Below are 13078 nucleotides of genomic sequence, written 5' to 3'. Positions count from 1 at the left end.
TTGAGGTTGGATAATTCAGTAGTCTCAGCTACAGTTTAATAAGGTAAGCCTTGGGCAGGGCCATAGCAACCATTGAGGACACTGAAATCTCAGTTTTAAATGGGGGTTTTAGCAACCTAGGAGGAGTTTACAGTCTAATAAACATGGTGGGTATTTTACAGACTGGTTTTAGTATGTTTCGACTTGATATTTAGGACATTTTATACACCTATTAAAAATTATCAACAGAACAATCAATAATAAAAATAATAATTTTTTCAGCCTTAATTTGTTTGAGAGACATTCTATATATTTCCTTTCCAACTTTGATCATTTGGTATCTTAAATATTAATGAATTTCATCATGTTGCAGTTAGATAACAAACATAAACTTTTATTTTGACCTACACCAGCTGGTGAATCTTACTCTCTTTTCCAAAATCAGAACTTATTTTCCTTGTGTCTTTTCACTGTAGTCCTAACACGTGTTGCCTATGAGCCTACTACAAAACAGATGTTCATAAAGTATAAAAACTTTAAACTGTGCATTTTAGGAAAGTGAGGCTTACTATCCAAGTATAAATGATAAAGCAAATATTTGCTGTATAACTGCAGCCACACTGACAGCTATCCAAGCCCTGTGCTCCTTTGAGCTACCCAGCAGAAGACTTTAACATAAGCCAACAGCTTGTCTCTCAGTATTCAGTGCACTGACCAGAGAGAGAGAGAGAGAGAGAGAGAGAGAGAGAGAGAGAGAGAGGGAGGACACCCAATTTTCACTGAGCAATATGTTTCACGTCTTCTTTATGCTGTGACCTTTAAATAGCCCCTGATGCTCAACACAGATATATGTGCTATGTTGGAAAGAACAAAGTGCTTTTAGACCAGTTGTATTGAGCAAGTTTTTGATGAACCGCTTGAATGCCACAATCTAGCATGGGGACATTCCCATATATGTGCACATTATTGATTTAGATATAAAACCTTGCCTGCATCAGGTAAATGACTTACCCTCAGGGTTCTTTAAAAGGGCTTGTACTCTGTTTATGATGTGAAATTCCCATAGAAAAATCAATAGTTTCTTTTTTTACTGGACGGTTTTGTCCTCATTATCTCATCTCTAGTGCTGAGCAATGAGGCCGATTTCCTGAGGGGTCATGAGTAGGAGGAGAATGACCGTGCCACAATGATTTAATCTCAGTAGCAACAGCTAAAGTAAAAGTCACACTACAGGACTGTTTGAGCAGCCTCCAAGTGTCTCTGTCTAATCCTGAGTCTGGCATGAACCTTTCACACCCGTGGCTGCTCTGAGAACAAGCACAACAAACAGTTTACAGTTTAACAAATACCACTGTATACATCCTGAGCCCTTGCCCTAGCAGTGACAGTACCTGAACACACTATGAAAAAGGATAGCGGCAAACACTTACTTACTACTTAAAACGACTTAATATTTTGGCAGAAGGGCAAACTCATGTTGAAAGTCCACCGTTCCTTCTTGTTCTTAACAGTTCTGTTCTCCTTAGACAAAGTTAACTAAGCTTTGGTCATAAAAATGTGTGCATTATTTGAATACTGAGGCAAAGGATGCTTAAAGCAGACCACAGCCTACCATTCATTACATAAGACCAAAACAAAGAGTCACACAGTGAAGGGTTATGGCTCGGGGTCGGGTGACAGCAGCATATGATTCATGGCTTGCTGTGCCCTTTTGTCTTGTCCTCCTTGTGGTGGGACCATCCACTGCTCTTAGCCAATGTTATTTTACAGCCTTCAGAGCTCGCTCCCTGTCTATTTCAAGTAAACCGGCAATGTCATTGTCTTATGTCTTATTCTTTCTTAGTGCAGAAATAAAGAAAGAATATGGCATGTGTCACAACAAGAGCTGTTCCTTTTTCTTTATTGTTTTGATGTCGGGAACAACAAAAAGTATCAACATTGCTTTTGATTTATCTGTAAAGGTTTCTTACACAGAACAAGACATTGCCTTGACTTTTATTACATAAAAAGGTAATTACAGGACCAGTGGTTGGTGTTTGAGGTACAAGTATGTGTTCAGACAGAGGAAGAGAAATATGCCAAAGAGAATGAATTCAATACACTGCGATAACCTTTGATATTACACTCAGGCCAAAGGATTTCTTCCTGTTAGATCTTTATATTTTTTGACTGAATATTGTGCTTTCTAGTTTGAATTTTCTGCCAAAGACATTGAAAAATATTTTAGTATCTGGTTTGCATTAGGATTTCTCTATAAAAATCAAAGTGAAAAATGCAAATGGGAAACCAAGAGAGCATGACTAATGCATTCATTTGAATTATTTCAAAATGTTCCACATGCGGACACAGCATGTTGCATGACCAATCAATAACCCAAGTAGCTCATTAGAATTATGGAAACTGATTGATTTTATGCTAATTAGATCTATGAATGTATCTGCAAATATATCAATATTCATTTGCCATATGTTGAGTCCAGCAGCATATTTTTATTCATGAATATGTTATGTGCATGAAATGTAATAAAACTGTTTTGAGTGGGGGTTACCCTTACGCTGTACTAAAATAGGAATGTTTGGTCTACAGCAGTGGCTTCCCCTTCTTTGTTCAGACAAATCTGAAATGTGTGGCTTGGAGCTTCTAATAGAGTCAAACAGCTGCTGACACCAGCTGTGTAGCACAAGTGGTCTCCCCATTTGGTACTGTAGGTCTACATGTGTCCTGCCAGTCTAAACTCTAATATGTTTAGGAGACCTTTCCAGAAACACAGACACAAAAGAAGTGGAATAAGTTATTATTAAGAATATCAAAAAATGTGGATATATTCATTTTACAAGTACCCTTGTTTGGATATCCAGATACAGGATAGATGTGGCTTGGGTTGTGGCTCTTTCTGTTTTCAATCTGTTGATTCTACTTTTTATGGCCTGTGTCCTTCAAAGGGACGTTTTATTCAGTTTGCCTTAAAACACTAACATTATATAATGATTATACTGACATTAGACAGAATTGAGTCATACTGTTGCTTTAATTTAGTAGAATAGGCCTTTCACAGACACATAGTGGTTTTTAGTAATATTATCGTGATTTATCGGTCGGAAGAGATCAAAAGGAAGCCTGTCATCGTCTGTCTGTCAGTCCACGCCGCTGTCCTCCATACACCGGCGGCAGGCACAGGTGTCGACGCGGGAGTTCCCTGTCACTGCCATACCCTTCATGGAGTGTCTGTTGTCAATGGGGCAATGGGCTACCAAATATGGACGCTTGGCAGGGTATAAATTGGCCCGACGTGACAATTCGGCACCCCTGGTTTATACACTGAAGGTCTGGCGCCTGGTGCTGATCTGGTGAGTACCTGCACGGCTGACCGAAGGACTGAAAACGGCCAACCAGTGGATTTATCACAAGAGGATCGATACAAGATTTTAACGCGAATAGCAGCGATTTCTATCTTTGCTTAACCAAATGTCATCACCTAACTGAAACGGATCATCTTACAACATCGGCATGTGGTTCATCAGCTTCTTTTCTTTTTCGGATTACAGTCGTTGTGAAATACTAAAACAATATTAACTTTGAACAGTTGTCTAACAGTGTTAGTGACCCATCGAATAAAATCGGAATACTAACACAATCCTATAACGTGCACTTCCACAGTATATAATATAAGCTTCAACAGCGCCTCAACAACCCACCATTCCCTTGGTTGTTTGTCCACAAAAATTGTGTTTTTGTCGGTCTATGAAGAGAATGTAATATCTTCAATCCAAACAAACAGGGGATTGTATTACTGGATCTAACCGTGCCTCTGCGTGCATGTGTGCGCGCGTCCTCGTGTGTGTTGCAGAGCTGAGCGGACACCATGTGCGACGACGAAGAGACTACCGCCTTGGTGTGTGATAACGGTTCCGGCCTGGTGAAGGCTGGGTTCGCCGGCGATGACGCACCTCGCGCCGTCTTCCCTTCCATCGTTGGTCGCCCCCGTCACCAGGTAAACACACACACACACACACACACACACACACACACACACACACACACACACACACACACACACACACACACACACACACACACACACACACACACACACACACACAAACCATAACTATCACTTTAAGTCGTTTACATCACATTAAACGAGGGCCAGCTCCAACGTGCGTAATTGCGCACAAACATTACGCATCTACAACTAATAATTTAGGAAAACAGTTCATTTAGTATTCTAAAAATACAGTTTAAATCTGCTTATAGTAGTAGTAATGATGTTTTGTGGTGGTTAGTAGTAGTTCTCTACCATATCGCTAATTTCCTGATCATTTCTGTTATCAGGGCGTCATGGTTGGTATGGGCCAGAAGGACTCCTACGTCGGTGACGAGGCCCAGAGCAAAAGAGGCATCCTGACCCTGAAGTACCCCATCGAGCACGGCATCATCACCAACTGGGACGACATGGAGAAGATCTGGCACCACACCTTCTACAACGAGCTGCGCGTGGCCCCGGAGGAGCACCCCACCCTACTGACAGAAGCCCCCCTCAACCCAAAAGCCAACAGAGAAAAAATGACCCAGATTATGTTCGAGACTTTTAATGTCCCGGCAATGTACGTGGCTATCCAGGCCGTGCTGTCCCTGTACGCCTCTGGACGTACCACAGGTAAAACAGATTCCTCAGGTGTGCAAGCGATTTTGTTCAGTGAGTTAATATATGAATGAAATGTTTACGTATTCATCATCAGGTATTGTCCTGGATTCCGGTGACGGTGTGACCCATAACGTGCCCATCTATGAGGGTTACGCTCTTCCTCACGCCATTATGCGTTTGGATTTGGCCGGTCGTGACCTCACAGATTACCTCATGAAGATTCTGACTGAACGTGGATACTCTTTTGTCACAACTGGTGAGTATAGACTATACTAATTCATATTTCTGACTAACTTAAGTTGGCTATAACGCATCACGTACTTTATTTCCAAATTATCATTACTTTAATTTAGTTACACTCCTCGACCCTAAACATGCACAGAAGACAAAAACACGAATCTGTGTGCATCCATCTGCACGATAAAATTGGTAAAGAAAAAAGGACATAATGTAGTTTGTTTTGGAGAAAGTAAACTTTTCATTTTAAGAAATTGTTTAAGCAATTGAAACTAGGGGAAATACTTATCACGCGCATGTAATTATCTTCAATTTTTTTTGATGATGGACATTTTACTGACACAAAACAAATCTGATCCTCTCCAGCTGAGCGCGAGATCGTGCGTGACATCAAGGAAAAGTTGTGCTACGTGGCTTTGGACTTTGAGAATGAGATGGCCACCGCCGCCTCCTCCTCATCCCTGGAGAAGAGCTACGAGTTGCCAGACGGTCAGGTCATCACCATCGGCAACGAGCGTTTCCGCTGCCCAGAGACACTCTTCCAGCCCTCATTCATTGGTGCGTAAAGGCGAGCGTAGACATCGAAGACTTTATTTAGTTGAAGTGACACTGTGCCATGAACTGTAAATTTAAAGGTTTCTAACAGTGACCTTGCTTTGGGGTCTTTACTATAGTCATTTTAGTATAAGAGTTAGCTTAAAGTATTAACATTAACGTTCTTATAAACAAATGAAACGATAATTTCACTTGTTTTGTGCGCAAATAAAAAAAACAACGGAATAATGTGAAACTGTTTGAAACAAGCTAAAACTAAACTTGCCTTTTTTCTGTTTGCCAAGAGTTTCAGGCGAACATAAATATGTTATTAAATCAGAATAAACACTGGATGAAGGGATTGTTTTCCGAAAATAGACGTGCTTATTGCTCATATAAGTGGTTGGCTGTCTAATTATGATCACCAATTGGAGGTCATAGTTTATCCAACTTCTGCTTCGATAAATAGACATGACTGAGTAATCTAAAGCAGGGGCTTATTGTTCACATTTGAGCCACAGAGCGCGCAGCTGTTAGCGGAGCTGTCCATTTCAGCACCTGTTACGACAGCTGAAGGCGGTGTCAGATGTGTTCTTTGCCTCGGGGGGTAAAATCCACCAACTTGTCCGCTGTGTTTGCACAGGCATGGAATCTGCTGGCATCCACGAAACCACTTACAACAGCATCATGAAGTGTGACATTGACATCCGTAAGGACCTATACGCCAACAACGTGCTGTCCGGCGGCACCACCATGTACCCTGGTATCGCTGACCGCATGCAGAAGGAGATCACTGCTCTGGCCCCCAGCACCATGAAGATTAAGGTAACTTTAACCGTTTAGTGAATATGACTGACATTTCTATGAGCAGAGTCCTAAATGAACACCTGTGTTTGTGGTTAGATCATCGCCCCCCCTGAGAGGAAGTACTCTGTGTGGATCGGTGGCTCCATCCTCGCCTCTCTGTCCACCTTCCAGCAGATGTGGATCAGCAAGCAGGAGTATGATGAGGCTGGACCCTCCATCGTCCACAGGAAGTGCTTCTAAGCGCCAGACTGCCCCCGTCCTCACCCTCTGTTATCTCCCTCCTTTCTGTGCCAACAACCCAAGTAATGGCTCCAAAGCAGGAATTCGTGTGTTGTCGTCAAATTCTTTGTTTACACTCAAGTGCAATTTATATGTGGATATGTACAGGTTTTTAATAAACGAGAAACGGGACTTGCAGGAGACACATCTGTCTTTCTTGTCAGTTTGAATCTCAAGCATAAGGGTGTTTTTCAGGATTTGACTCTCTCTCTCTCTCTCTCTCTCTCTCTCTCTCTAATTCACTTGCTAAAATAAGAATGTTGTCAACATTTGAACATTAAGACAACATTGATTGATTTATATTTATTGTATATACAGTATATCTTGTTTTTGCGTGCAGGTGTGTGTGAGTGTGTGTGAGGGAGAGAGAAAGAGAGAGAGAGAGAAAGAGAGAGATTGTGCGCGCCTGTGTCTGTGTATTTGTATGTGTGTGTTTGTGTGTTGGTCATTTTCTCTCTCTCTCTCTCTCTCTCTCTCTCTCTCTCTCTCTCTCTCGCTCTTTGCCTCTCTGTGTGTCTCTCTGTCTCTCCATCTGTCTCTCTCTCCATCTGTCTCTCTCTCCCTCTCTCTTTCTGCCTCTCTGTGTCTCTCTCTTTCCCTATCTCTCCATCTGTCTGTCTCTCTCTCTCTCTCTCTCTCTCTCTCTGTGTCTCGAAAGCAGCGAGGCTCTGTCCTTCTGTCACGTGATGGATGAGTAAAGGTTATTAAAGATTTGAATTAGAGAAGATTACAGTGAGCGGAGAGGATAAGCCACCTCATGAGAAATAAACCACACAAAGTTTCAGCTCACCCTGCCTACCTGTAAACCTACTGGATACATTTAGATGATGCTAACAATAATAATATATTAATAATAACTTGGTTATCAATTAGTGAAACAAATCCCTAGGTAGGTACCAAAGAACTTCCTGAAAGCTGAATCGGATTCCAATTCAATAAATACATTACCAAATACTGATGATTAAAAGCGCATCAATGCACTACTTTATATGGTTATATAATAATCAAGAAACTTAATAATATGCTATGAGTCTCTAAGGCTACATGCAGTGTTAATACATAGTCACTCATTTAAGTTTAAAGAGACAATCGCATTAATAACTGACATGGATAGTGTCAAACCACACAATAGTCTAATATTAGTGTACACATAATGCAGCGCTCTAAGTTGATCAAATCTCAGAGCTATATACAGGGCGGGGTCACATATTTTGCTTCTATTTTTAAACCTCCACACAGACAGAGAGACAGACCGGCAGGCAGGCTGCCTTGTAAAGCGATTAGCAACTCTGGCGGTACTTTCACTCTGTCAATGTGTCCAGCATCATCTTTGCCCGAGGTGAAAACAACAGCTCTACCAGCCGGGCCAGCAGCCTGCGGAGGGATACCTCTGGGCATGCGAGGCTGTACGCTCCAAGACAGGAAAATTGGGTCCATTTATTTTGTTAAAATTATGTGATTTGCTGCACATAGGCCATGTTATTGCAACTATCTGCATAACAGTGGCAAGTTAAAACACGAAAGTCACCTTGAACCTCGTGCACAGACCACGGTACAATCACAAGACCTGTGCCGGAAGGATGTATATTGTTATATGGTGCACATTTGGTGGTTCTATAGCTCCGCGAGATTAGTTTAACAATACAGGGAGGTTAGGGGTTTGATTCTCACGTAAAGCCAATCATACTAATATGTACAAACTCAAGGCATTAAAGGCTATACACCACTCTGGCCACGATCGTTCTGTCCACTGAATAGCTTCGCTATATACAGAACTAAAATATAAAAAATCAGAAGCCCTGGTACTCCTGGCTGCGCTCCACCGACCTGTCTGCGCGTATGTGACGCATGGGCGGGGGGAGACTACTTAAAGGCGGATTAACGCTGGCAAGACATTAAATCCAACCTCCCTCCATCCACACGCAGCGCGCAACCCATCAACCTGATCTGAAGATCGAAAATAGGAGGGCTTATAGTAATCAGCCCTTCAGACTCCCATGACAAGGAATAGTGTGGCAACGTCGTGGGAGCGCTCGGCACACACAGCAGGACGCTCACTGGCGCTGCGCGCTCAGCACATAACCAACCAGATAGCGCGCAGAGAGACGGAGAGAAACGGGGAAGGCAGCAGCATCCCGTGACAGATGCATTTTTTAGCTAAAATCGGACGCTTTGGAGACTGAAAACAACGAGAGTCAGAGAGAGACAGGACGGGAAATAACGCGCTTTTTTTTGGGAGGGATTTGAACAGAGTGCCGTTGTGCTCTAGTCTTCTCCGGATGCACAGAAATGGGGGAATGGACTATACTAGAGAGGCTCCTGGAGGCTGCTGTCCAGCAGCACTCTACTATGATAGGAAGGTAAGATGATCAACAAAAACCAAGAACCGAAGAAACGCAGCAGCCTCCAGGATCGTCTTTAGCATGGTTCCCAGTCCCCCGTTTCTGTGTTGTGCTTCAAGGATCTTCTTTAGCATGGTGCCCAGTCCTTCGTGTCTGTGTTGTGGATTCTTCTGTCTTGTTTCACAGATATCCTTTTTTCCCTCCTCCTAAACGAGTCAGCTTAGTAAATCAGTTGACAGCTGTCGTTTCAGAAGATGGGATGATGTTGCAAACAGCCTTAACCAAACTAAAATTCATGTGTCATTTCATGTATTCATTCATCCACGTATCCATTTGATGTTTGTTGGTGAGTTTGAGTGGTGGTTGTGCACTCATGGGTGGCAGAAAGAGATTGAGAGAGTCGGCGGTATCCCCTCTTTCCATTAACGAAGCTCACACAGGTACAGTCAAAGCGACGGTGATTGCTTACATGCCATTTCATTTCAGCCATTAAATCAGAGAACACAAGCCACACAAGTACACAGTAAAAAACATATCCCTAAAGAGCATCCTGTTTCAGCACTGGACAGCTCCCTAAATCCAACACACCCGAATTGAACTGTGAGCGCTTCAGCCACCGACGCTGCGCACAACTCAACCACATTTGTATCAGTTAACACACATATATCTACACTTATTTTCACATTGTTTGTTTGTTTGCTTGCTTTTTAGGATCCTACTAACAGTGGTGGTCATCTTCCGGATTCTAATCGTAGCAATAGTTGGAGAGACTGTCTATGATGACGAGCAGACCATGTTTGTTTGTAACACCTTACAACCGGGCTGCAACCAGGCATGCTACGACAAGGCATTTCCCATTTCACACATTAGATATTGGGTGTTTCAAATCATCATGGTGTGCACCCCGAGTCTTTGTTTTATCACGTACTCGGTGCATCAGTCGGCCAAGCAGAAGGAGCGGCGGTACTCAACAGTCTATCTGACACTAGATAAGGATCAAGATTCACTGAAGCGAGACGAGAGCAAAAAGATAAAGAACACCATTATTAATGGAGTACTTCAGAACACAGAGAACTCCACCAAAGAAGCCGAGCCGGACTGTTTAGAAGTCAAAGAGATCCCTAATTCGGCAATGAGAACTACAAAGTCCAAATTGAGGCGACAAGAGGGCATCTCCAGGTTTTACATCATCCAGGTGGTTTTCAGAAACGCGCTGGAAATAGGCTTTTTGGTGGGTCAGTATTTCTTGTATGGATTCAACGTCCCGTCGGTGTACGAATGTGATCGCTACCCCTGCATAAAAGATGTCGAGTGCTACGTCTCCAGACCCACGGAGAAGACAGTGTTCCTGGTCTTCATGTTCGCGGTCAGTGGGTTTTGTGTGGTGCTGAACCTGGCAGAACTCAATCATCTGGGGTGGAGGAAAATCAAAACGGCCGTGCGAGGTGTGCAGGCTCGGCGGAAGTCCATTTATGAAATCAGAAATAAGGACTTGCCGAGGATGAGTGTGCCTAATTTTGGCCGCACTCAGTCCAGTGACTCTGCTTATGTGTAACACATGAAAAGGAAGGAGTGAAAACATGTAAAAAAAAAAAGAAAATACATGATGGACATGATGGACAGCTCCGCACGCCTAATTCGTGTCATGACTTTAAGAGTGGGCAGATTTTTTTGAGTTGTTGGTCTTTTAAGGACTCCATTGCAAGCGTGGCTTACACGTTTGTTTACTTATTTATTATTGCACTGATGCAACTTTTTAGTAACGTTTATACTCTGTAAGATGCTAAACGGAGATCATGTTAACGTGTTCACATATTTACTCTTTGTGGGCTTGTTCTGCTGTACTTGAAGAGAGTAAATGCAAAAATTGCACTAAGAGGTGAACACTTGAGGGCCTGACCTTATCCAAAATGTGCTACTGACCTGACGGTGTTTTTAAGACCTTTTCTTTCCACCTATTTTTGGCATCAACCTAATTAAATGGCACCATAGACAGTGGTTAAAGGACAAATCTATCATCCAGATTTATATATGCATAGATATATAAATTCTTACTGACTATGGTTCGACCTAGTTGAAATACATCAGCGTAATTCATGTTTTTATGTTGCCTGTGTTGCACCACCGACCTTAACATATGTAATCGTTCCATTGCTTTATAGCTGACTTGCAAAACAGTATCTGGTGAATCTGCTGCAAACGCTAACGTCTGTGACTTCCTTAATTTATGATACACCAAAGCGCCCACTGCTTTTATTTGTGAAGTGTTTTTTTTCTTGCTTTTGTGTAATCAAGTGCCATACTTGTATATAAACATGATATATATGTATACATATAAATATATAAATATATAATAATCATCATGAAGGCTGATTCCCTGCTTGGATTATGCTAAATGCAGCCCAATTTTTTTATTTGCTTTAAATGTATTTGTTGTGATTTAAATGAAGAAAAAAAAATAATAAGATATACAATTTTCTCTGTTTTATTTTGCAAATGACTGGAAAAATAAACAAAGTGCTAGTCTTTTATTTATATATATATATATATATATATATATATATAAGAAGTAAATGTTTATCCCTAATCAAAGCTGATCAAAACTGAAAAATGGCACACAATTGACATTTTTATCAAAGAATGGGCAATAGAATCTGCTCTGGTGCTACAGTTTTTCATAGTGGTTTAAATGTAACCAAAACAAACCAGAAAAAAAAACTAACATCATTTTTTTTTCTGTGAAAAATAAAAGTGGGATTCATGTACACCAGCAACGTGTGAGGTGCAGTACTTTGTGTCTGCTACTCTAGCTTGTGTTGACTGACCTATCACACAGATATATATCCAGTGGAAGTTTTGCCTTGGTGCAGTGAAGATGTTAGCCACACCCACGCTGTACAAAAAAGAAACCCCCACCGCAGGACACACCTTGTACAGGATCTCATCATTCTGCAATGTGTTGCAATACTGATGCTGCTTCCATAGGACACATCAATACTTATGCTACAATCACAGAGTGGTCTAAGGGAACCTTTAGTCCATATGCATCAAATCCAACACTGCCCTCAGCCCTTATGGTGAGCTATACATTCACAGTGTCTCACTATGAGCTTAGTTTGTGACTTCCCTTGCACTCTGCAGGAATGACAAAAAGCTGATCATGATTCTGAATACTGAAGGAGCTGCCCTTTCTGCAGCTCTGCCCATCCCTTCTTCTCTCATTTAAGAAAGGATGTAACAAAAAGCAGCCTGAAATGAGGGGAAGGTTGTCTGCTTCTTGTGAAGGTCAAAATGAACACGAGAGGGAGAGGAAGAAAGAGAAAGTGCTCAAGAATATGCCAACACCAGACAGACAGAAAGAGTGGGAATGAAATAAAGACACAGAGATAAAATTAGATATATGTAGCGGACTGTTGCAGGTGATCTGGAGATGGCTGGTCTCTTCATGATTCCCCTGCCAGGGTGACTCTGCAAAGCTGGGAGAAATCAAAGGGTGGTGGCACGTGCACATCCATCTCTAACTCAGCAGGGACCCGAGACTTCTCCCTAAGTCATGAACTTGGAACAAAAAAAACAGAAGAAAGAAGAGCTGTTTGTCAACTTTTCTCTGATGCAATGCAGTGCACGCCTGTGTGCATTTTTTTTCTCCCTCTCTTTTTTCTCCCGCTCATCTCTATGTTTTTTAGGCATTCAATTACTCCTTACATGCCTTACTACAAAACCTGTTAAACTTTAAGGTTCAATATACTTAACAGTATCACAGAATGAAAGGAACATTCTAAATAAAACTTGGCAAAAAAGTGTAAATACAACAAGCATAATGTTTAAATGCAATTGACACAATTTTTGATGCTATAGTAGTTATATTTTTCTGCTACATTCAACCTGGTTTCAAATTTCAGCATAATGGCAAAATTATTGGGGTATGTTCCAATTCAATTATGCATGCTGTCATGCATTTACATCATGTGAGTGTTGCAGGACTCAGCAGAGATTAAACTGTACCTGTGTTTCTGCATTTCTTGTCAGGTTAAAGGCCACATAGAGGCTAGCAGACAGCATGTAAAATGTGCATGACGATTAACTTGGTTCAGATTTACACATCTAAGAATATGCAAATGTGCTGTATGTAGATCAAGTAATCTCAAGGCCCTATGCATTTATCTACTGGCCTTACCCATTCTGACAATTGCAGTAGAACACAGCAAGGCTGCACGCAAGCTATTTTAAGACTACAAGGCAGAACACTGCAGGA

General features: G+C 41.7%; 2 protein-coding genes across 2 annotated transcripts; both read left to right on the top strand.

Moving 5' to 3' along the window:
- Positions 1-3272: 3272 nt before the first annotated feature.
- On the top strand, positions 3273-6628 carry LOC120549587 (actin, alpha cardiac muscle 1). The gene is made up of 7 exons (XM_039786604.1): positions 3273-3326; positions 3827-3970; positions 4312-4636; positions 4719-4880; positions 5228-5419; positions 6039-6220; positions 6299-6628. Exons 2-7 carry the CDS (start codon positions 3842-3844, stop codon positions 6440-6442), a joined length of 1134 nt encoding a protein of 377 aa, XP_039642538.1. The 5' UTR covers positions 3273-3326; positions 3827-3841; the 3' UTR covers positions 6443-6628.
- Positions 6629-8369: 1741 nt separating this feature from the next.
- Positions 8370-10423, top strand: gjd2b (gap junction protein delta 2b). The gene is made up of 2 exons (XM_039786953.1): positions 8370-8841; positions 9535-10423. The coding sequence occupies exons 1-2, from the start codon at positions 8771-8773 to the stop codon at positions 10376-10378; spliced, it is 915 nt and encodes a 304-aa protein (XP_039642887.1). The 5' UTR covers positions 8370-8770; the 3' UTR covers positions 10379-10423.
- The last annotated feature ends 2655 nt before the right edge of the window (positions 10424-13078 follow it).

This window comes from Perca fluviatilis, chromosome 20, assembly GCF_010015445.1.
Source record: "Perca fluviatilis chromosome 20, GENO_Pfluv_1.0, whole genome shotgun sequence".
Classification (NCBI taxonomy): domain Eukaryota; kingdom Metazoa; phylum Chordata; class Actinopteri; order Perciformes; family Percidae; genus Perca; species Perca fluviatilis.
Note: the sequence above shows the minus strand (reverse complement) of the source record. Positions and strands in the feature narration are given on the sequence as shown.